This window comes from Chrysemys picta, chromosome 22, assembly GCF_011386835.1.
Source record: "Chrysemys picta bellii isolate R12L10 chromosome 22, ASM1138683v2, whole genome shotgun sequence".
Taxonomy (NCBI): Eukaryota; Metazoa; Chordata; order Testudines; family Emydidae; genus Chrysemys; species Chrysemys picta.
The window spans coordinates 9535715-9558747 of NC_088812.1; the positions used below are offsets into that span (position 1 = coordinate 9535715).

General features: G+C 56.7%; 1 protein-coding gene across 11 annotated transcripts in view; it reads left to right on the top strand.

The window, feature by feature from the left end:
* LOC101934815 (patatin-like phospholipase domain-containing protein 6) overlaps window positions 1–23033 on the top strand; it is an 85464-nt gene that overhangs the window by 16371 nt on the left and 46060 nt on the right. For 6 of the 11 annotated variants that reach the window (XM_065576299.1, XM_065576303.1, XM_065576301.1 and 3 more), the window contains exons 2-18: window positions 1144–1225; window positions 2001–2069; window positions 8701–8788; window positions 9309–9391; window positions 11937–12034; window positions 12486–12626; window positions 13672–13831; window positions 14207–14287; window positions 14863–14991; window positions 15083–15163; window positions 16193–16343; window positions 16685–16768; window positions 17262–17368; window positions 18023–18223; window positions 18979–19056; window positions 22089–22294; window positions 22715–22846. In XM_065576299.1, coding sequence (XP_065432371.1) covers window positions 1187–1225; window positions 2001–2069; window positions 8701–8788; window positions 9309–9391; window positions 11937–12034; window positions 12486–12626; window positions 13672–13831; window positions 14207–14287; window positions 14863–14991; window positions 15083–15163; window positions 16193–16343; window positions 16685–16768; window positions 17262–17368; window positions 18023–18223; window positions 18979–19056; window positions 22089–22294; window positions 22715–22846 — 1928 coding nt within the window. In that variant the 5' untranslated portion in view covers window positions 1144–1186. Of the gene's footprint in view, window positions 1–767; window positions 848–1143; window positions 1226–2000; window positions 2070–8700; window positions 8789–9308; window positions 9392–11871; window positions 12035–12485; window positions 12627–13671; window positions 13832–14206; window positions 14288–14862; window positions 14992–15082; window positions 15164–16192; window positions 16344–16684; window positions 16769–17261; window positions 17369–18022; window positions 18224–18978; window positions 19057–22088; window positions 22295–22714; window positions 22847–23033 lie in introns of all 11 variants that reach the window. The other 5 variants (XM_065576302.1, XM_065576307.1, XM_065576300.1 and 2 more) reach the window with 4 other exon arrangements.

Genomic DNA, 23033 nt, shown 5'->3' on the forward strand with positions numbered 1-23033 from the left:
AGAGGTTGCAGGGGCATCACTGGCTATTGCTGGTCTGATGGAAGCCAACACAGCATGGGGAGAATGTTACTAACAAGGGTGGGGAAGGGGGTTGTCCCTGCTGGAGGGAATGAGTGAGTCTCTCTTATCACCCCATCCTCTGTAGGGGCTGGCGCCCCTCTTGGACATCCTTCCTCATCTGCCCCAGGCAACGCACTGCCTCGGTGGCCTTAACTGGCCTCTCTCTTCCTACATCTATCTACACAACAGCTAGGAGGTTGCTCCCTAGGCAGGTAGACAGAGGCACAGTTCTACTCAAGCTAGTGTGCTAACAATAGCAGTGTGGCCCCAGTGTGCGGGTGGCCGCCAGAGTACAATCCCACTCACCCTCGGGGAACATACTCAGGTGGGAGTCAACCGTCTGTCGTGGCCCCGCTGCTATTGGAAGCAGGCTAACTCATGTGTACCAGTCTGCCCATGCTGGGAAGCAGCCCTTGCGTCTCAGGACAGGCCTGACCCCCAGTGCCCAGCCCAGCCCTGTCCTGAACTGGAAATTGCCCACTTCCACAGTGTGAACTGGGACTCTCCTCCACACCCCGCACTCTGCACTGGCTGGCAGGGGGCTTTGGGTCTGAGTCATGGTGCCTGTGTCTGGTGATAGACAAGGAGGTGACTCGGAGGGCAGGTGCAGAGGGCCCATCTGCCCTGGAATGGGGCAGGGACACCACTGGCTTAGGAGGTGAGTGGGCAGGGTCTGGACTCTGCCTGGGACCTTTCTCCTTTGACAGATGGTCAAGCAGCAACACTCCTTCCCCCAGCAGTGGGGCTAGCACTGGTGGGGAGCCGCACAGGACCAGCTGCTCCCCAGGTATGTCTGCAGTTCAGGTCAAAGGCAGTAGGGTGAGACTCAGGGAGGGAAGGGCCAGCCCCCTGTTGTCCCATGACCTGTGCTCTCAGCCAGAAACCAGCAGGAAGTAACAGGCTGGCTGGGAGGGTGCTGTCTTGGGGAGGTGGGGTGGGGGGAATGGGGCCCTCTGTGAGGGAGGGAAACTATTGGGAGGGTGAGTAAAGAGATCTATGGTGCTAGGGGGTCATGGGAGCTGTGCATGGTCAACCCTGGCTTCCCCCAAAGGGCACAGCACAAACGTCTCTGCTTGTTCTCAGGCACCTTTCTGGGACGGGCCTGGGACCGGGGCCAGCAGCAGACATGGGGCAGAGTGAGTCTGAGCCTCAGGACGAGCAGGAGGTAGGTGCTGTCCAGTTCCTTGCTGGGGCCCCTGGCACTTTGTCCTCTGCAGCCTGGCAGTCACTGGAGTGAGCGAGTTCCCAGCCTCTCAACCCCATCGTTCCACCCCTGCCACCCATGTTCAGAGAGCTCCCCCCGGCTGGTGTTGTCCACTGACTGGACAAGGACCTGAAGAGACCCTCCCCACCAGCACCATTTCCTGGGCGCTGGGGACACTTCCCTAGTGCAGGGCACCTTGGCTGGCATCCCAGTTAGAGTCCTCCCCAGGACCCCCACTTGCCCCAGCAGGATGCCCCTCCCCTCTGACTTGGGAATGTTAAATCCAGCATCCAGGTCACGTTCCAGCTCCACGAATCCCCCATCTCCCATGGGAACCGTCTTCCCAGATGAGGTACTGGGTTTGGCAGAAGCCTCTCCAGAGCCCAGCAGCCTTCTGGGATGTGTCTGGGTAGGTGTGGCCTGCTGGGGCCTGCCCAGGACACAGTGTCCCAGGATTGCTGGAGACTTGCCCTCTACTTCAATGTCCTTTCTACTTCTGCACTGTTATGTGCCCCTTGAACAGCTGCCAGCCTCACTCCAGAGGTGGCTGCATTTCAGTGGTGGGCCAGTGGTCACTGCACACTCAGCAAAGCATGTTGGGATGGAAGGTGCTATGGACAGACCCTTATGCCCAGATGTTGGGTGGAGCAGCTGTAGGGCTGGACCCATGGGCTTTGATGGTAGCATCAGCCTGCCTGCTGGCACTGAGGCTCTGTCTGCATCTCTCTCCACACAGGATGCAGCGCTCATAGCCGTGCTGCCCAACCTTAAGCTCTTTGTGGAAGATCAGCTCCAGACCAGCATGGTGAGGAGGGGCGTCTGGTGTGGGGCCAGGTGTGGTGTCTCCTGGAGGGATTGTGTTCCTGGGGGATATGGAGCAGTGTAGTGGTCTCTCCCGTGGGCAGTGGAAGTGCTGGCCTGCTGGCATAGCCCACGGTCCCCGGCCCAAGGTCCCCGGCCCAAGGCAGCCCAGCTCCTGGTGGGATGGGAGGCTCTGGTACTTGCCCAGGAATGCGCTTGCACCTTTGGGGCTCAGCCATCCCTGGGCGAGTCTTGGCTGGTGAGTGGAGGGGCTGGGAAAGACACTGTCCTTGGGCTGGGGGAGGGGCTGGGAAAGAATTTTCCCCTGGTTTGAGCTGTGGGGAGCCTGCTGGCTTCCAATTCCTCTAGTGCTGTGTGTGGCTGCCCTCCCCCCGCCCCCATTGGTCCCTCCGACAGCAGGGGTGGGGTGTGTGGCAGGTGGGAGTAGTTACTAGCTGAAGGGTAGGCTGGGAGAGGCCAGTGTTTTTCCCAGGAATTGAAATTTTGGGGGGGGGGGGGGGGGTTGATTTTACAGGGGGGAGGTCAGGGCTGATGAGGGGTGAGACCGTGAGGGTGAAGGTGGGTTGTATGGCACCATAGTAAAAACTGAAAAATGTTTCGTGACCATTTTATTAGATTTAACTCATGTTTTAAAATCATCACACAAATTAAAGTTGGCTACTCAAGCCTTCCATGAAGCACTACATCTACATCCTTCTTGGTTTCTTGTTATAATTTTGCACAACTCTGTTAATGAACTTCTAGAATGCAATGCATTCATCTTCGGTGGCTTTTTGTGTGTCCACTACTTCCATTCCTTCAATTGATATCCTCATTAGTTCATTCACATGATCAGGCAGAAGACGACTTCTTTCAGAACTCAAAATTCCATTCAATGATGGAAAAGAACACTCAACTGTAGCTGTTGTGACTGGGAGTAGCATGAGATGAATTCCTACTTCTTTCATCCTAGGAAACAGAACACAAAGATCGGGTTGAGCCACTAGTGATGATAAAAAAGAAGTTGAAGTCAAATCTTCATTCATTCGTCACGTATGATATTCAACTCTGTGATCAAATTCTCTATTCTGTCCTGAGCACATGGCAGCCCCATTGCTGGTAGTGCCTGACTCCACTCAACTGTCAGTGTTTTATGGGACAGGGATCTGTAAAAGCTACGTAGAGGTTGAGTAGAATCTAGAAGTCGCTGTTGTAGATTTTAAAGAATCAAGTCTGTGTACTTTTTCAGTTGTCTTAACAAACGCTTCATGTCCTCTTCACTTAAGGATTCAGTATAAATGCCTTCATTAGTCAACTTCTGGACTGAAGTCTTTGCTTCTTCCAGTACTTTTTCAATGGATAGCTCTCGGATTGATCCAAATGTAGCTTCTATTGCTGGACAAAGATCTACTACTGTTGTAGCAGATGCCTGGATGGCATTGTGTAATGACCCAAGTGGTTTCATCAGTAGACTTACAAGAGAGAGAATGACAATAGTCTTCTCTGAACGTAGTAGCAAAAGTAATCCACCAGCCTCACTACTTAGATCCATCCCATCTTGGTAGATACTTTCCAAAGCCAGTAATAACGGCTGGAGTAATTTTAAGACAAAAGCCAAAGATCGCTCATGAGAAAGCCAGAGGGTTTTCCCAGGTTGGACTAATTTGAACTTCAGTCCCAGTGTATCTTCTCTATTTTCCGAGATATTCAGTCTTTTTGGACTCTTGCTGAAAAAAGGATATAATGAAGACATTAAATTTATAGCTTTTTTTTTTAAATATATTTGAAGAGTCTGCAGCTCATACTAGCGCTAGTTGGAGTAAATGTAAATGCAGTGTGTATAGGAGAGATTAGGGTTACACTTTTCTCTGAGCAAAGCTTGTACTCCACCATGTCTTCCAGCGAAGTTTTCTAGCTCCATCAAATGCACAAGCAGCCATCTGTTTGGGGTCCAATTGACAAGCATTTTACTCTTCTAAGATATAGGTTGTCAAAGATGCAGCTGATGTGTCTTCTATAGCTTGAACATCTAGACATGCATTTACTGGCCTACCACTGACATCAAGATAACATATGACTTAATACTTGATGCCCATTTGCATCGGTGCATTCATCAGCCATGTATGCAAATTTTTGAATGTGGTGAGAGAGTTCTTCACTTTTTCAACTGTTGAGTCTTTCACTATTACACCCCATGCTTCTAGCCAGTCAGTTGAGCTGAGATAGTGAGCATTTGCTGGTCTTGTTCGGAACCAGTGTTTAACTTCAGGATGACAATGCACTTAATATTGGCCTCCAGTTTGTAGTGTGTGGTATCTCTTGCTTAAATAGAAAGTATGATGTGTCTCCAGCATTCTTAATAGCCTCATTAACATTCACCCTTGTTGTCCTTGGTCAGTGGAGACTCCGAGTTCAGAGGTGCTTTCACGTGAGTTCACCTCCCACGTGGGGGGCAAGAAGGTACCTTGCTCGTTCCTCCACCTGCTCACTGTTCGCTCTGGCCACTGTTGTTCATTGTGCCACCATTCACTCCATCGCTCTGTTGCCAATGGCCCTGCGCCATCATCTTCTGCTGCCACCTGCCACTGTGACCTCTGTGAGTTGGTCTCTTGAGGTTCCACCCAGCTCTCAGTGATTTCAGCTGAGCTCTCAGTGGGAGAACCTCGCTGCTAGTGCAGACTGGGCCGTCTCTTCCACAGAAACACTGTCCCACAGCAGGACTAAGCACTTAGACCTGATTACACCGGTCTACAATTTTTGAGAAATCATCTGCTTCAGAGATAAAATGTGCTATTTATTATGTATTTTGATGTACTGAATTCAAATATGACAATTAAAACAACTGATTGGCTACGTTTCTAAGGCTACATCTACACTACAGGGGGGAGTCGATTTAAGATACGCAAATTCAGCTACGTGAATAGCGTAGCTGAATTCGACGTATCGCAGCCGACTTACCCCGCTGTGAGGACGGCGGCAAAATCGACCTCTGCGGCTTCCCATCGACGGCGCTTACTCCCACCTCCGCTGGTGGAGTAAGAGCGTCGATTCGGGGATCGATTGTCGCGTCCCGACGGGACGCGATAAATCGATCCCCGAGAGGTCGATTTCTACCCGCCGATTCAGGCGGGTAGTGTAGACCCAGCCTAAGATATTTAAGTTTTTACATTTTATGTCTATGTATATTGTGTAGATAGTAGAGTTTTAATCATAAATTGTAAACCTAGGTCTTTTCATGTGTTTATGGTTGCTTTACATGATAATATTTCACCTGTCCTGTTCATGTAACACTTTAAAAATCAGCAAAAGGGTTATATAAATAAAATTTATTATGAAACAAAAGGCAAAAAACTATTATGTACATAGTTTATTCCTATTCAGTGTCTACTCGGCACTTCTTGGCTTGTCTCTTGTATTCATTAAATGGAGCATCTCTTGTCACTGTCCAGCAATAGTCTGCAAGCATTGATGGGCTCCATTTGCCCTGATAGCGTTTCTCCATTGTTGCAATGTCCTGGTGAAATCGCTCGTCACTCACTCTCCGCAGTTCGGTGGAAAAAAATCTAGATGAGAGTGCAAAAAATGTATCTTTAGTGACATGTTGCAACCAAGGCTTTTGTATGCCTTGAGGAGGTTTTCCACCAACACCCTGTAGTTGTCTGCCTTGCTGTTTCCGAGAAAATTTATTGCCACTAACTGGAAGGCTTTCCATGCCGTCTTTTCCTTGCCACGCAGTGCATGGTCAAATGCATCATCTCAAAGAAGTTCACGAATCTGAGGACCAACAAAGACACCTTCCTTTATCTTAGCTTCACTTAACCTTGGAAATTTTCCACGGAGGTACTTGAAAGCTGCTTGTGTTTTGTCAATGGCCTTGACAAAGTTCTTCATCAGATCCAGCTTGATGTATAAGGGTGGTAACAAAATCGTCCTTGATTCAACAAGTGGTGGATGCTGAACACTTTTCCTCCCAGGCTCCAATGACTGTCGGACTGGCCAATCTTTCTTGATGTAGTGGGAATCTCTTGCACGACTATCCCATTCGCAGAGAAAACAGCAGTACTTTGTGTATCCAGTCTGCAGACCAAGCAAGAGAGCAACAACCTTCAAATAGCACAAAGCTGCCACTGATGTTGGTCATAGTTTATGCACCTCAAAGGTTGTTTCATGTTGTCATAGGTTTCCTTCATATGGACTGCATGACCAACTGGAATTGATGGCAAAACGTTGCCATTATGCAGTAAAACCGCTTTAAGACTCGTCTTCGATGAATCAATGAACAGTCTCCACTCATCTGGATCGTGAATGATATTGAGGGCTGCCATCACACCATCGATGTTGTTGCAGGCTACAAGATCACCTTCCATGAAGAAGAATGGGACAAGATCCTTTTGACGGTCACGGAACATGGAAACCCTAACATCACCTGCCAGGAGATTCCACTGCTGTAGTCTGGAGCCCAACAGCTCTGCCTTACTCTTGGATAGTTCCAAATCCCTGACAAGGTCATTCAGTTCACCTTGTGTTATGAGGTGTGGTTCAGAGGAGGACGATGGGAGAAAATGTGGGTCCTGTGACATTGATGGTTCAGGACCAGAAGTTTCATCCTCTTCCTCATCTGACTCAAGTGAGAATGATTCTGGTGCATCAGGAACCGGCAGTCCTTCTCCGTGGGGTACTGGGCGTATAGCTGATGGAATGTTTGGATAATGCACAGTCCACTTTTTCTTCTTTGACACACCTTTCCCAATTGGAGGCACCATGCAGAAGTAACAATTGCTGGTATGATCTGTTGGCTCTCTCCAAATCATTGGCCCTGCAAAAGGCATAGATTTCCTTTTCCTGTTCAACCACTGGCGAAGATCTGTTGCACAAGTGTTGCAGCATATGTGTGGGGCCCACCTCTTGTCCTGATCTCCAATTTTGCAGACAAAATAAAGGTGATAGGCTTTCTTAACCATAGTGGTTATACTGCGCTTTTGTGATGCAAAAGTCACTTCACCACAAACATAGCAGAAGTTATCTGCACTGTTCACACAAGTACGAGGCATCTCTGCTCACTTTGGCTAAACAGAAATGTGTCCCTTTGCAAAATCAAACACTGACAAATAAGAGAGCACGACACTGTATAATTTCTAGAGCTGATATAGGGCAATTTGTTCAGCAGAGTGATGTAAGCTTCGTTATGATTGCATCATCCATGACTTCTAGGAATAACATGATGCAATTCATATCATGTATGATGCAATACCAGCTTCAGATTGCACCATTCATTGTTTTGCCTAAAAAGCAAGTACTGTCCAAACCCAGTCATAGATTTATTCATAGATCCAGTCAAAGATGTATTTTAGTCATTTCTAGTTTAAATTGAGATCCCTTCCCTTTATAACTCACTTATCCTCCGCCATTCCCAAGTCAAGGGTCGTATATACTGACCCAATAGCATATATTGAAAACTAGAGCCAATCAACAATTTTAAGCATCATTTTCGTTCTCAGTGACCCAGAATTAGTAAAGTTTGACTACATTTATTTCAGAAGCATTTTGGCTGTAGAGCAGTGTTATCGGTGATTTCAGCTGTAGTGGTCACTTAACAAAACAAAAGACTATCTATGGAGCCTAATCAGCTCTGTCTTTAAACAGTGGAGAGGGGCAGGTCAAATAGTACTTGTGACTCAGGCAGACCATCAAGCAAAACACCTGTCCCCACCCTCTCTCTTGATACCCTCAATCAGCACAGGCTAAGTACAGTTCCACTGCCCTTTACTCATACAATAAGAATAGCAACATTTCATTACCTCCCCGCATTCAAGTGGTTTGTAACCCAACCCCAGCCAAAATCTATCACTTGGGCTAGGTCTACACTATGGGGGGCGGGGGGGGGTGGGGTGTCGACCTAAGATACACAACTTCAGCTACGCGAATAGCGCACACGTGCCCACACAGCTGCAGGAGGTTAAATGCCAAGGCTTCCCCCTCTCCTCTCTCTGATGGAGATCCCCACTTCGCTCCCAGCGGGGTGCTGCGGCTTGTGAAGCGCTCAGAGCCACCCTGCTGGAGCAGGGCAAGCTGCTTGAGGGAGACACACCCTGGAAGCCAGACTCGGAGACCATCCCCCCTGCCCTGAGCCCTCCCGGGTTTCTGTCAGGCAGAGGTGACGCCTTTCTGTTGCTCGGGTCGGGGCACAAAGTAAAGGTGAACCTGGTAGAAATGGGGGGGGGGACATGACTGCACGTGCCCCCCCAGCTATGTCCCCTGGGGATCTCCACATCAAAAGGGTTCCTCCGAGAGAGTGGCCCAAAGCTGGGGGCCTAGCACTGATCCTGTGGCACCCTGACAGTAGGATTGGTTCCGTTCATGTGAATGATGCTGGTCTCCAGGCAGGTGGCTTAGTGAGTCAGACACTTTGTGCCTTCCCTTTCCCACTCACTGCATAGCAGGACAAAGCCCACAGGGAAACTGAGGCACACTGCTCATAAAAATATTGCCTGAATTTCCACCTCCACACAAGTGCTCCGCAGGGTGAGGGCTACTCTCACTTGCCCCGTTCAGTCCCCCGGAGCGTGGCTGGTGCTGCCTTGGACCCACCCACGGCCCGTCTGGAAGCCGGGTCTGGAACATGCCTCTTCCCATAGGTGCTGGGTGTCATGATTGGCGTTGGTGTTTCCGTGTTGCTCGTCGCCACCTTGATCCTGGTGCTGGTCCGCAGGCTGCGCCTCAAGAGTAAGTGCCCATCCCTGCAGGGAGCAAATCTGATCCCTTTCGCAGCCGTGGCTCTGGCAGGCTGCTGCCCATCAGGCCGTCTTGGGCTTAGTGTCTGCAGGCCTGGATAGGCAGTGAGACCGTAATAGCTAGAGCAGGGGGCTCGCAACCAGGACTCCTGGGTTCTCTCCTACTGATCACTGCCTGGGCAAGTCCCTTCACGGCCCCGTGCCTCAGTTTCCCAACATACAAAGGGATTGTGGGGGTATCCAGGGACTGGTTGGGAAGGGCGTAAAGCTTCTGGGGTTCTTTGGGGCAGCCCAGCTTCCTGGGGCTGGAGTGGGGGGAGGGCAGGCAGAACTCTGCCATCTGTACCCCCAAGGCCTCTGCATCACTCCCTGGGCTGGGAGGTGGGTTGCAATGAGGAGTGCAAGCAGGGAGTCAGATTGGGGGGGAAGGGGACAGGCTCCAACCCTTGCTGGAGTGGGGCGCCGGGGTCCCTGCACTGGTAACCTTTCATGTCTCCCTCTTTCTCTGTCAGAGGTTCAGGCTCAGGAGACCCCCAAGTATCGATTCCGCAAGCGGGACAAAGTGCTGTTCTACGGGCGCAAGATCATGCGCAAGGTATGGGGCTGGGGCAGAGCACCATGCACTGGCCCGGGCTGGGGAGTCAGTGGGGGCTGGCAGTGAAAGTGTTGATGGCTCTGCCAGCTCCAGTGTAGTGCTCCAATCCCTGTCCCCCTCCCTGCCCAGAAGCCTGGCTGTAGCCCAGCTGAAGGGCGTCTCTGGGGGTAGTTCAATTTCGCAGTTAGACACTGGTGTTGGACAGGGTGGTGGCCAGGGCCGGCTTTAGGCTGAGTCCCCCAGTTCCCCAGAATCAGGCCCCACGCCTTAGGCTCACCCGGCGGTGGTCCGCTCCGGCGGCATTTTGGTGGCTGGGGGGGATCCGCTCTGGGGTCTTCGGCAGCATTTTGGCGGCGGTGGGGGGGTGTCTGCTCCAGGGTCTTTGGCGGTGGGGGGTCCTTCAGGGAGCACCCTCCAACCCCCGCTGCGAAAGTGCCACCGAAGACCCGGACCATGGAATCGGGCCCGTCAGGTCCTAAAGCCAGCCCTGGTGGTGGCTCCCTTGGCACCGCCCCCAACCCATGCTCCTCTCCTCCCGCTGCAGCTGAGGAGTAAGAGCTCTGGCAGGTGAATCATTGCGGGTGGGCCTGGTCTCTGGCATCCCTGTCACAGAGCCACAGGGTCTGGCCTATGCCCCTCCTGTAGCCAGTCCCTTGGGAGTGACCCCTTCAGTGTGATGGGTCCCAAGGACCACACAGTTACATAGGGTAGGCGCAAAACTTGGTCTTTGGGCGCCAGCCCTGCCTGTCTCTCTGCAGCAAATCTGGGGGAGGCCTGTGCTGTGCCCTTTGGGGCACCATGCTCAGTGAAGCGCGTCAGTGACACCAGGTAGCCTGTTCAAGCCAAGGGGACAGTTTATTACCCAGTTGGCACACAGGCTCTGAGAGATCCTAGCTTGGCACAGAGAAGAAAAAGTGAAGAACGAGTTCAGGCTGACCAGCGCCAGGCCTCCCTTGAGCCAAGCTGTTCCTTTGTCTGCCCCAGGTCATCTCTGTGTCTCTGGGGACACGTCTGCATTGCATTGAAAAACCCACAGCTGCAAGGCTGGGCCCGGGCCAATTGACTTGGGCTCACAGGGCTAAAAATCACAGTGTATGTGTTTGGGCCCAGGCTGGAGCCTGGATTCTGAAACCCCACGATGGGGGAGGGCCCCAGAGCACAGACTCCAGCCCAAAACGTCTACACTGCAATTTTTAGCCCCGCAGCTTGAGTCAGCTGACCTGGGCCAGCTGGGGTTGGGCCATAGGTCTTTTATTGCAGTGTAGACATAGGCTCTCCCCCAGCCACCTGGTTTTGTTCTCCGGACCCAGCCACGCTGTGCTCACCTGCCTCTGAACCAGGTGTCTGTCTCCAGGTACTGAAGGTCTGCTGCTCAGATATGTTGATTCCAGCCCAGAAAGTCCTAGCAACTCTGCTCAGATCCCTGGCCGGCTCTCCCATGGCCTACGGAGAGAATGAATTCTTTCCCCCTGGGGGTAGTTGTGCCAGGGTGCTAGGTGCAGAATGATGCAGACAGCTCATAAACACCGTACAGAGCTTTGTCACACTAAGCAACAGCAGTGGGGTTAGCAGACAGGGCAGGGTGTGTGGCTGTCTGCCCTGGCAGCCAGGAGCCTGCTGGGGCAGGCTCGCAGGAACCCAGCATGCGAGGCCCCCAGGAACCTGCCCTGAGGGGACAGTCTGGCTAGTGACAGGGACCCATCCAGGCCCATGCTCCAAGGGTGGGGAGAGTGTTTCTAAAGCACTAACATCCCCAGCCTCTGCCAGCCCCTCTTCTCCCTGCTCCCCCCACCCATTTGGCCCTGTCTGGGGGTGAAGGGGGGGCAGCGCTGGCCCAGATGCAGGGGCGGGGGGATCATGAGTCAGTTTGGGATGCAGGGGCAGGTCTCTTGGTGCTGGTTGTCTCTTCAGGAAGCAGTGAGGAGGAGCTGGGGCAGAACTGGGGGTGGGGAGTGAACTCCAGCTGGCACCAGTGGCGGGAGATGGGCTCCTGTGGGGAGCACATTGCAGCCCAGCTGGGTCATGGTGCCAGGAACTGGGGCACAGCAGCAGATAGCTCTGCCAGAGCCTGGACCTGGGGAGGGGCCTGTGGGGTCACTAACCCCAGAGATGTGAGCAGGACCCCGTCCCCACCACTGGGAGTCCTGTCCAGCAGCCCCTCACTCAGCTGCTTGCTGAGCGGATTGGGGCGAGGCAGTAGGGCGCTGGGCTTTCCCAAGGCCTCTGGCCCAGGCCCATCATCTGACTGCCTGTGAGGATTCAGGGGGGCAGGGAACCAGGCACCAGGAGCTAGGAGGGCTGGTGTTGGAGGTGGGGTGGCCTGCAGGAGAAGGCCAGTTCCATGAGGACTCCCCATTGCGGGCACAGAGCCAGGCACGTGGTGCCAGGGGCCATGGTGTCCTGGCAGGGCTCCCTGCTTTGTCTCCTGCCTGGCTCGCTGGCAGCACGTGGTTGGCTGAGTACCAAATCTCCTCACCCAGATGGCTGGCTCCAGTGGGCGCTGTCCGCGGGAGCAGCTGGTGGCTTACCTGGACTGTCTCTGCAGGTGTCCCAGTCCACCTCCTCCCTTGTGGACACAACCATCTCCAGCACCTCCCGGCCCCGCATGAAGAAGAAGCTCAAGATGTTGAACATTGCCAAAAAGTAAGTGGGTTCGCTCGTCCTCCATGGTGTGAGACAACTGGGGCTGGCCCAGCCCTGCCATGAGGGGTAGTGGAGGCACCCATGTTCCCAGCCCTGCTGCGGGAGTGGGTAGTGCACCTCCCCTCCCCCACAAGCCATTAGCACTAACTGACCTCTCCTTGCTCTGCAAAGCAGCTGCACCCCAGCCTGGACACCAGCCTGGAGAACCCACCCCCACAGCAGTTGACCGGCACTGGACCAGCCTGTGGCATGGTGCTGCTCAGCTCCCTGGGTGAGGCCCTTGGGCCTCAGGCCCCTGGCATGAGTGAGTGCCATGGCTCAGGAACAAGTCTTGCCTCCTTGATGCATGATGCAGATTCTCTTCTTCCCTGGTGTGTGTGGGGGAATCTGCCCCTGCAGGCAACTCTCTGGTTGGCCCCGTCTATCCCCTCTCGTCTGTCCCTGTGCCCAGGATCCTGCGCATCAAGAAGGAGCTGCCCATCCTGCAGCTGAAGGAGCCGCCGCCCTCAGTGCTGGAAGCGGATCTGACTGAGTTTGACGTGGCCAACTCCCACTTGCCGTCCGAGGTGCTGTACATGCTGAAGAACGTCCGGTGAGTGCCCCCAGGCAGCGGGGCCCAGAGCCCAGGCTCCGCTGCAGCCACGTTTCCCCCTCCCCGCAAGCAAGCTTGAGCGAGGGTGGGCACCTCTGAGGTACGAAATCCAGGAGACCCGGGATGGTCCCGAGCCCATGACCTGGCCAGCTGGCTGTGTGTAATGGAGCGCTCTGTCCGACTGATTTCCCAGCACGGTCCTGGGAAAACCTGGACACCGTGTGAGCCTGTCAGATCATCTAGTCCAGTGGGTCTCAACCTTTCTTCATTTGCGGATCCCTCTGGACATTTTGAATGGAGGTGCGGACCCCTTGGGAAATCTGTCTGTAGATACAGCTGAATTCTGTTCAGTTTGTTTTAACCTGTCCTTTGCGGACCCCTTAGGCATAGTCTGTGGACCCCAGGGGTCTGCGGAGCACAGGTTGAGAACCACTAGTCTAAGCTGTGCAGGCTCCAGCCCAGTCGGACCATAGGTGGGAGAGCTGCCGGGAATGCTCTGGAGCAGCAGGAATGGTGGCCCTGGTTCTCCAGTAGGGGGCGCTCTTCCCTCTTGGCTGATACAGAGCTAGTGCTCCACGGGGCAGGGCAGCTGGAGGCAGCCTCTGTCGGGTGTGAGCAAATGCTGGGCGCTGGTCCTTGCGGGCTCGTGGTGGGACCCAGCACAGCGTTAGTCCTGGCTGAGTCACGGCAGTGTTGCTGTGGGGCTATTGCATCAGACAGACTCTTCCCCAGAAGTGGCTGTGTTTGGGGATCGGAAGAGATCTCTGCCCCTAGGGGTGATAGCTTGTGGGCACTGGGATCCTGGAGCAGGGTAGTGTCACTGGAGGCTTGACCCTCTGGGGCAACTTCCACTCCCCCATGCATGGAGATGGGGGGTGGGGGGATGACTGACAGAGCCCACCTAGCCAGCCAGCTCTGGCCCATGTGATGCAGGAACTTTGGCTGGGCCCCAAGGCCCCTTCATGACATGAGCCCCAAGTCCCTGCCATGAGTTGCTGAAGGCTTTGCTCCCCTGCTGCCCACTGTGACCCGCCCTTCCTTGCAGGGTGCTGGGCCATTTTGAGAAGCCGCTGTTCCTGGAGCTCTGTAAGCACATGATCTTCCAGCAGTTCCAACAGGGCGAGTACGTCTTCCGGCCCGGCCAGCCCGACACCAGCATCTACGTGGTGCAGGATGGCAAGCTGGAGCTCTTCCTGACCCAGCAGGTGAGGGGGGCATGTCCCAGCCCACCCTGCCGCGTCCATCTGCTGGAGGCACTTGTCTGCCCAGCAGCCACCAGCGACCCCTCCTGCCCCAAGCCACCTGTGGCCCCAGTGCTCTGCACCCCTTGGCTGGGCGGTCCCCTGCACCTGGAGACACCTTGGGGCAGAGGGGCATACAGGACGCAATGGCTGAGGCCAGCTGCCAAGCAGCCCTGCCCTTCGGGATCACTGTGGCTGTAGGCTCCCCTGGGGCTGCCTCCCTTCCAGGGAGGGGCTCATGGAGCAGGCCTCCCCAGAGCTGGCGCCAAGCGAGTTCTGGTGGCAGGGATGGCGAGGGTGGGTGATGGGCCCCCTAAGGAGGGTGTTGCTGTGTTGCAGGACGGGAAGGAGACCCTGGTGAAGGAGGTGTTCCCCGGGGACAGCGTGCACAGCCTGCTCAGCATTCTTGACGTCATCACGGTACCAGCCCTGCCCCTCCACCTCCTGCTGGCCCCGTCCACCCATCCCACTCCCCCGCCCCTCTGGTGCTGGAGTGAATAGTCCAGCTCATTGAGTGATTGGCAGCCATGGGCCCCCCCAGTTCTGCTCATGCCCCTCAATCCCGATCTGCAACCCCCTGCTCTCCTAACCCTGGGTCCCTAACGAAAGGCTAAATCCGGGTAGGCCCTGTGGGATGTGTGTGCTAAACCCACCTGACTCCCCGCATCCCGTGATGGGTTTGCAGCCTGGGTCCGAGGTGGTGACATGCCACCATCACCCTGTCCTGTGCTTGCCACCTTGCCCCATGCGAGGTCTAGAGGAGATGAACCTTTCCTCCTCAGGGCCAGGGTCTCGGCCTTGGCTGGCTGCTGGGCTCGGGTGAACGTGGCTGTAGGCTGCTCTCTGAATCTTTTGGCCTGAAGCCGTGGGGTACCCGCTGGATCCCTGGCTGTCCTTGGCAATGCCCACCACTGGTAGGCTGCTCTACCCAAAGGAGGAAGCAGGGGCACCCCAGCCTGGGTGCAGGGACCCATGGTTACCTGGTTCTCACACAGGGGCACCAGCGGCCATACCGGACTGTGTCTGCGCGGGCAGGTGAGGACTCCACAGTGCTGCGGCTGCCAGTCGAGGCCTTCTCTGCCGTCTTCGAGAAGTACCCCGAGAGCCTGGTGCGGGTGGTGCAGGTGAGTGTGGCCTCGGCCCCCTTCCCATGTGCTGACGCCCTCCCCTCCCCCGCATTGTGCCCCACGCTCAGACTCTCCCCTTCCCTTTCAGATCATCATGGTGCGTCTGCAGCGGGTCACCTTCCTGGCCCTCCACAACTACCTGGGGCTGACCAATGAACTCTTCAGTCATGTGAGTGATGGGCCCTGCCCTGGAGCTCCTCCCGTGGGAGTGGTGGGTCCTGCTCCCTGCACCAGAACCTTCGTCCTTCCCATCCCCGGTCCCTCCTGCCCATGGCAGTTTGGGCCAGACTTGGGCCAGTGTCCAAACCCTGGTCCCACTAGGGGGGCTGGAGGCCGGCACCTGGCTGGGGAGAGGACAGAAAGAGCTAGAACCCCCCGAGCAAAGCCCCTGTGTCTGCAAGGGGGGGGATCCCTGTGCAGCAGGGATGGAGCAGGGCCTGGCAGGGTGCCCCCTGCTGGCAGCAAGTCACAGTGAGAGGCCTTAACACCCGGCCTGGCGGCTCTGGAGAGGTGGAGAATCCTGCGCCCAAGCAGCCCCTCCCCCTGGCACAGCCCTGCTCTGCCCTCAGACTTGGCTGCTGGAGCAGCGTTCCCTGCCTTGCTGGGTGGAGCACCTGGTTCGGGGTGGAGCCAAGGCCTGTGGGAACAGCCGGGTCCATCCTCTGATGCCAGAGGAACCAGCCCAGCGTTCAGATGGGTCACTGGGCTGGCGCTGTGACCCCCTCTCCCCGGCTGCCAGGGAGCCAGGAGCCGAGAGCAAGCTTTGCAGGGCCATCGTGTGGCGGCAGCACCTGGCGCTCTGGGCTCAGCTGGGCTCTGCGCTCTCCTTGTCTACAGTGGCACATCTGGCCCCTCCCACGTTACGCAGCTCCGTGGACACGGGTCTCCCTCACACAAGCCATGCGGCTGCTGGCGTGGAGCATGTTCCCTCCTGGGCCATCAGCCAAGTAAGGGGAGCCAAGCCGTGCCTGTGCCTGTGCCCGTCCCCGTCCCTGTGCCCGTCCCCATCCCTCTGCCTCGGCTCTGCTCTGGGGTGGGGGCAGGACTCGCTGGGGGAGGTGTTGCCCCTGCGTGATGGGGGAGGTCAGACGAGATGCTCTGAATGGTCCCTATTGGCCTTGAGTGGTGGGTGTGGCTGGTTCCCAGGCTGGCACTGCCCAGCCTGGCCTGGTGCTGATACCAGCTGTGTCTGTGGCAGGAGATGCAGCCGCTGCGGCTCTTCCCCCAGCCCAGCCATGCCTCACGCACCAGCCCTGTCAGACACAGCAAGCGCGTCATCAGCGTCTCCTCCATCGACGACCATAAGGAGAGCTCTGGGAGGCAGCCAGATGCCAGCACCAAGGACCTGGGTAAGGGTTGCCCTGGCTCAGGGTGGGGAACGCAGCAGCTGTGCTCCCCCCCAGGGCAACTGAGCTGGGCATGGACCGGACAGGGGTGAAAGAACTCAAGGGTGCAGAAGGGCTCAGTACGGGGTGCTGTGCTGCAGGGAGCGGGGTGGAGGCCTGGGCACTCCCCTTGCATGGAACTGGTCCACACCTTCCATATGCCACGACAGCTGTGGAGTGGCTCTCGTCACCAATCCTGCCCCTGGAGGTGGCCTGGCTGTAGGGTCCGACCCAGGGCAGGGGAGGCTCTGGACCCCGTGTGCTCGCTGTGCCAGTGTAACGGGATGTGTGTGTCACCCTCACAGCTGATCAGCTCAAGCTGGGGTCCCTGGAGCCCTCTGCAGTGCCACTGCTGAGCCGCTGCATCTCCATGCCAGTTGATATCTCAGGTAAGTGGAACTCTCCCAGGATGGGACCAGGTTGGGGATGGGACCCATGGGATCCTGGGGCAGCAGGTGATGGTGGGGAAACTCCTGGCACCCGCCCTGCCCTGCTGCAGGGTGGGGTTGCTGCCTGGCCAATGGGGATGGTGGTTGCTGCCCCAATTGAGCTGGGGAGGGGTTAGACTGCAGGAAGCAGGCTCAGGGCACTCTGGGGTTTGGAACCAACTGGGGAGAGCCCAGAGGCCACAGGTGCCAAGGAACCAGGGGGCAGGCGGAGGGTATGAGACGTGCCTCCAGGACGTGGGCGTCCTAGGGAATGGCAGTGAAGGAAGGTGGAGGGGGAAGTGCTGGGCTAAGCTGGGCCCTTGTTGACTGAGGCACTGGGCAGACTGGCCTGGGCAGAGACCTCTGTGGTGCTGGCTGTGTTGGGCACCCGGTGGGGAGGGGCGGGCAGCCTGGCTCTGCAGTGAGCGCTGCCCCTGGCTTCTTTCCTGCACAGGCCTCCAGAAGGGCCCCCGCTCAGACTTCGACATGGCCTATGAGCGCGGCAGGATCTCGGTGTCGCTGCAGGAGGAGAGCACCGGCACCATGGCCTCCTTCTCCCGGGTAGGTCCCCTGCACACACCTCTCTGACTGCCCGCTGGGGGGTGGGGCCGGCCTGTGCTCCGTCACACTCCCTTGTCCAGGACAGCACAGAGCTGGCTGACAGGCAGCAGGTGGGCAATTCTGTGGCTAGCAAAAACAGCCTGGGCGTGCCCGCATAGAAGCATGGGGGTTTGGCAGCCGGGCACAGAGTAGGAGTGGCGGGAGGGGGGCTGAAGCGGGGTTGGCAGCTGGCAAAGGCCCAGGCAGAACTGAGTCACTGCAAGGGATGGGGAGGTGCCGTCTGGGCAGTGGCAGGGGGCAGAGCCAGAGGCTGTGGCAGGGCGACCCTGCCACGCTCTGAGTGTCCACCCCAGTCTCAAAAAGAAGAACAGGAGTACTTGTGGCACTTTAGAGACTAACAAATTTATTAGAGCATAAGCTTTCGTGGACTACAGCCCACTTCTTCGGATGCATATAGAATGGAACATATATTGAGGAGATATATATATACACACATACAGAGAGCATAAACAGGTGGGAGTTGTCTTACCAACTCTGAGAGGCCAATTAATTAAGAGGAAAAAAAACTTTTGAAGTGATAATCAAGCTAGCCCAGTACAGACAGTTTGATAAGAAGTGTGAGAATACTTACAAGGGGAGATAGATTCAAACCAGTCTCTGCAGTCTGTCTCCCAGGAGCCCAAGGAGCGCAGGTCAGTGATGGTGGAGGAGCAGCCACCCGGTACTTATCACTTCAACTACTGCGAGGACGACTCAGCAGGCGGGGCCTGCCCCTTTGGGCCTTACCAGGGCCGCCAGACCAGCGCCATCTTCGAGGCTGCCAAGCGGGAGCTGGTGAAGCTCATGAAGATCGAGGTGAAGGGGCAGTGAGGGGCACAGCCACAGGGGGGCAGGACAGGGTGGATTCCAAGGGTCTGGTGAGGGCAGGGCAGGGTGATTCCCTGGGCTGTGCCTGGGGGATTGGGGGGGCGGGGGGAGGGCTGGGTGAGTCCCCGGGCTGTGCCTGGGGGATGACGGGGGAGGGGCCGGGGAAGTCCCCGGGCTGTGCCTGGGGGATGAGGGGGGAGGGGCCGGGTCAGTCCCCGGGCTGTGCCTGGGAGCTCCAGCTGCCCTTAGGGAGTCTGGGGATATTCTGGCTCTGGAGGCCGTGCCTGGGGGACTCCTCATGCCGTCGTTCTCCCTCCTCCAGAGCCATAGGTCAGCCAGGCTGTGGCACGTCCTGCTCTGGGCTGCACAGCCGCTGCCTCCCAACTTGGCCCTGGGCAGCTCCTGTGCACGGGCTCCGCGGAAGAGCTGGGCTCAGGGCTGGGATGTTTGGCTCCTGGATTCTCGGCCCTTGAGGGAGGAGGGGTGGCCCAGGGTGGGATGGACAGCTGGGATCCCGGGTGGGGAGGGCTGAGCTGCCCTGTCTGTGCTGGGAGGGGCTGGCCAATCCATCAGCCAGCACAGGGCAGGGAAGGACTGGAGGGGAGCCCCCAGCACAGAGGGCAGCTCTGTACAGCTCCCAGGTGGTGCAGCAGGGCTCAGCACTGCTAGGGCCCTGCCTGCAAGCCCCTCCGCCCCCATCGCTGGGTGCTCTGCCTGGTCCCTCACTGCTGCTCTCCCCACAGGACCCCTCACTTCTCAACAACCGGGTGCTGCTGCACCACGCCAAGGCTGGGACAGTCATCGCCCGCCAGGGGGACCAGGTAGGTGCCAGGAGGTGCCAGTGCCCAGCAGCCACGGGGTGACACTGGTGCTCTGAGCTGGTGCTGCTGTTGTCTCTTGGCAGCTGGGGCCTGATCCCCACTGCCCTGCAGCAGCCCCAGTGTGGAGTGGGCAGGACCTGCTGCCTGCTGGGGTGGGGGCACCTCACCCACTCTGCACCGGTGCTGATGGCTGCATGAGGAGCAGGGCAGTGGGGCTGCCAAGCTGCCTGGAGAGGCTCACGAACGTGTGTGCCAACGTCAGGGCAGACTGTACAAACCAGGGCACAAACCCCAAACAGGCTCTGTGCTCTGTAAAGATTTCACCAAGTAACAAGCGTGAACTCCTAAAGCACCATAACAGCCTTACCATGGAGTCACAGGCAGTCCCCTGGGGCACCTGGGTCTAGCTTGCCACCCAGGCAAGCCGGCCTTTGTGACAGATGAGCCCTTACACCAGGAACCACAGCAGTACTCAGGTTACTCCCTCACCCAACGGACTAGTCACTTACCCCCGGTCAATTCTACAGTAACTCCTCACTTAACGCTGTAGTTATGTTCCTGAAAAATGCAGCTTTAAGTGAAACGATGTTAAACAAATCCAATTTTCCCATAAGATTTAATGTAAATACGGGGGGTTAGGTTCCAAGGAATTTTTTGGGGGGCAGACCAAAGGCATTATATACTGTACTGTACTGTGGTGGGAAGGTGCCCCGACTTACCCCTGGGACTCAGGGCTAGGGGTGCAGGGTCTGGGAGGGAGTTAGGGTGCGGGAGGGTGCTCAGGGTGGGGGTGCGGGGTCTGGGAGAGAATTAGGGTGTGGGAGGGCGCTCAGGGTGGGGGTGCGGGAGGAGGCTCAGGGCTGGGGCAGGCAGGAGGTGCAGAGCACTTACCTGGGGCAGCTCCTGTTTGGTGCAGGGGGTGTGCAGATGGCTCTGCACAGCATGGCCGGAGGACTCAGGAGGAGCAGGGGCAGCCGTGCAGCCAGCAGCCGGAGAGAAGCGGCACTTTCCCCTTCAAAGCTGGTCGGAGAGAAGGGGAAAGCGCCGCTTCTCTCCGGCTGCTCGGCTGCCCCTGCTCCTCCTGAGTCCTCCGACACGTGCTCGTAGGGCCGCATTCCGAAAGGGGCTTTAGAGCTGCAGGCCAGGACCCAGGGCCCCCTTAGCCCAGGGCCCTGCAGCCCCTAAAGCCCGTGCGTTCTGGGTGGCCCTGTCTGCCGGGGGGATGAGGGGGCAGCTTCCCCGCTCGCTCGCTCCCTCCCTCCCTGAAAGTCCTAAGCGCTGGGAAGGAGGGAGGGGGAGGAGGCGGAGAAGAGGAACTTGTGCAATGCTCCCTTGTAAAGTCAGCCCAAGGACATTATAAGGGAGCATTGCACAACTTTAAAGAAGTATGTCCCCTAATGGAGCAGCGACGTAACTTCGAAACAACGTTAAGCTGGAGGACGTTAAGGGAGGACTTACTGTACCTCAGATCTCAAACCACAGACAATGCTTGTAGCCATCCTGTGATACTAACTAAAGATTTATTAAGTAGGGAAAAGAAGTGAGAGTTATTCACTAGGTGAAAGCAGGTAACAGACGCACACAGGTGAGGTAGTCAGGTTCCAAAAGGCAGGAGAAGCTGCTGTAATGTGCAAGTTCTATACCAGGGTTCTCAAACTGGGGCCGTGAACCCTCAAGGGGTTGCAAGCTTATTACCTGGGGGGTTGGAAGCTGTCAGCCTCCACCACAAACCCTGCTTCGCCTCCAGCATTTATAATAGTTTTAAATAATAAAAAAAAAGTTTTTAATTTATAAGGGGGGGGGTCACACTGATAGGCTTGCTGTGTGAAAGGGTCACCAATACAAACGTTTGAGAACCACTGGTCTATGCGACCTTTAGGGCTAACCCAGGCTAAGCTGCTTGGGGATCCCTTACTTATGCTTAGAAATATTGCCCTTCCCGAATGCCAAGTTCCACAGTGATACAGATCTTTCTGGTCAGGCCTTATTTCCTTCCCCCAGAGTTCAAGCTGATAGAACGAGTGTCGGTCGGCGCTTGGTTCCCCTTCATGGGCGTGGCGGGGGCGGGGGAGGGGGCTTGGAATCAAAGAAGTCTTTGTCCTTTGCTGTTTCACAATGGCTTGGTTTCAATGGGCAGACCCAGCACTTTACAATAATTAATGCTGCTTTCCCCTTTGGTGAGTTAAACAATAAGAGGTTTACAATGCAAACGCTTGATGTAACTCCAATGATAAGGGAGATCAGCATCCTACAAGAATTTCAGCATTTCTAAACACCAAACACATTCGCATCAACTTCACATCTATTCTAACAGTGCGAACACACTGGTGAGCCAGCCTGGTTCCCAACTTTGCATTTGTCAGGGTTCAGTGAGGCCTGGGGGCCTTGGCATGAGCTGGCACCTGGTCTGCCAGCGTCACAGGGCCTTGCTGCTTCCTCGGCCTATGACCTCCGCAAGGAGGGACTCAGCGGGAATGGCACTGTGGCGCACTGGAGTCCCATTCCCCCAGTCCCCCTCTGTCCTCTCCCCATGGGGCGTGGGAGTCTTCTCTGCAGCTCCTACCAAATGGGTCCAAGGGCTGCTGCACCCAAGTGCCCTGCCCCGAGCACCCCACCCCTTCCCTCTGTGCCTTGTTAGCCCATTGCAGCGCCCTCGCCAGGGGCCAGATGAGACTTCTTCCCTGTGTGCCCCTCCCCCGCCACCCCCCAGGGCTGCATGGCTGTTGGGCAGGTGGGATGGCAGGCCCACACCCCGCCCCGAGCCAGGTGCATATCCAGGGTGCTGGGAGTCAGAACTAGGGAACATGGGGAGGGGTTGGTTCCCATGGAATTGGGGGAATTTTATGCTGGACTGTGGCTCTGCTGACATTAGTGGGGTGCTCCTGAGAGTTCAGGCTCAGCCGGAGCTGTAGGCTGTCCCTCAGGTCTCCTGGCCGCCTATCTGTGGGTGCGCACCTTGGGGGCAGGCCTGCCCCTCACCCTGGTGCCGGAGCTGACGTTCCTCTCTATCCTCCGCCCCCACCCCCCAACAGGACGTCAGCCTTCACTTCGTGCTGTGGGGCTGCCTGCATGTCTACCAGCGCATGATTGACAAGGCGGAGGATGTGTGCCTCTTCCTGACGCAGCCCGGCGAGATGGTGGGCCAGCTGGCTGTGTTGACTGGGGAGCCCCTCATCTTCACCATCAAGGCCAACCGTGACTGCACCTTCCTCAAGATCTCCAAGTCGGACTTCTACGAGTTGGTGTCCCCCTTCCCTTCCTCATCCTGCTGGCAGGGTCTCCCCACCTCCCACCCCACTTCCATCTAGGCTGGTGGCCCTGCCCTGGACCAGATTGGGGCCAGTGCCCCCTAGAGGGGAAAGGCACTGTGTCCCATTCCCTATCCCCATAAACCAGCCAATCCCCTGCCCTGGGGCTGGATTGGAGAAGCCGCCCCCTAGAGGGGAAAGGCCCCATGTCCTAGTCCTCTAATCGTGCACCTGTTGCATGGGCCTGGATTCTCCTGCCCTGGGCTGTGATCTGTCCTGGTGCCATGTTTTCTTGGCTGGCTCTGTTCCAGAGGAGGTGGGTGACTCAGGGAGGGGGTGGCTGCAGTCAGCAGCGCACTGGCAGCAACGGGGCCACCTGTGCACTGACGAGCTGCCCGCTCTCTCCCCAGGATCATGCGGGAACAGCCCAGTGTGGTGCTGAGTGTTGCCCATACTGTGGCCGCCCGCATGTCCCCATTCGTGCGCCAGATGGACTTTGCCATCGACTGGATGGCGGTGGAGGCTGGACGGGCCTTGTACAGGTGAGTGAGGCCTGTACTGTGGGGCTGCTGGGAGACCCTGGCTGGGGACTCCCAGCTTCTCTGCCTAGCCCAGGGCACACTGGGACCAACTCGCCCTGCTGTGTTTAACCCCTTCCACGCCAGGGTAATGGGCACCCCTGTTACTCTCAGCCTCGTCCATGCCCTTACTGCAGCAAAAATGACTCAG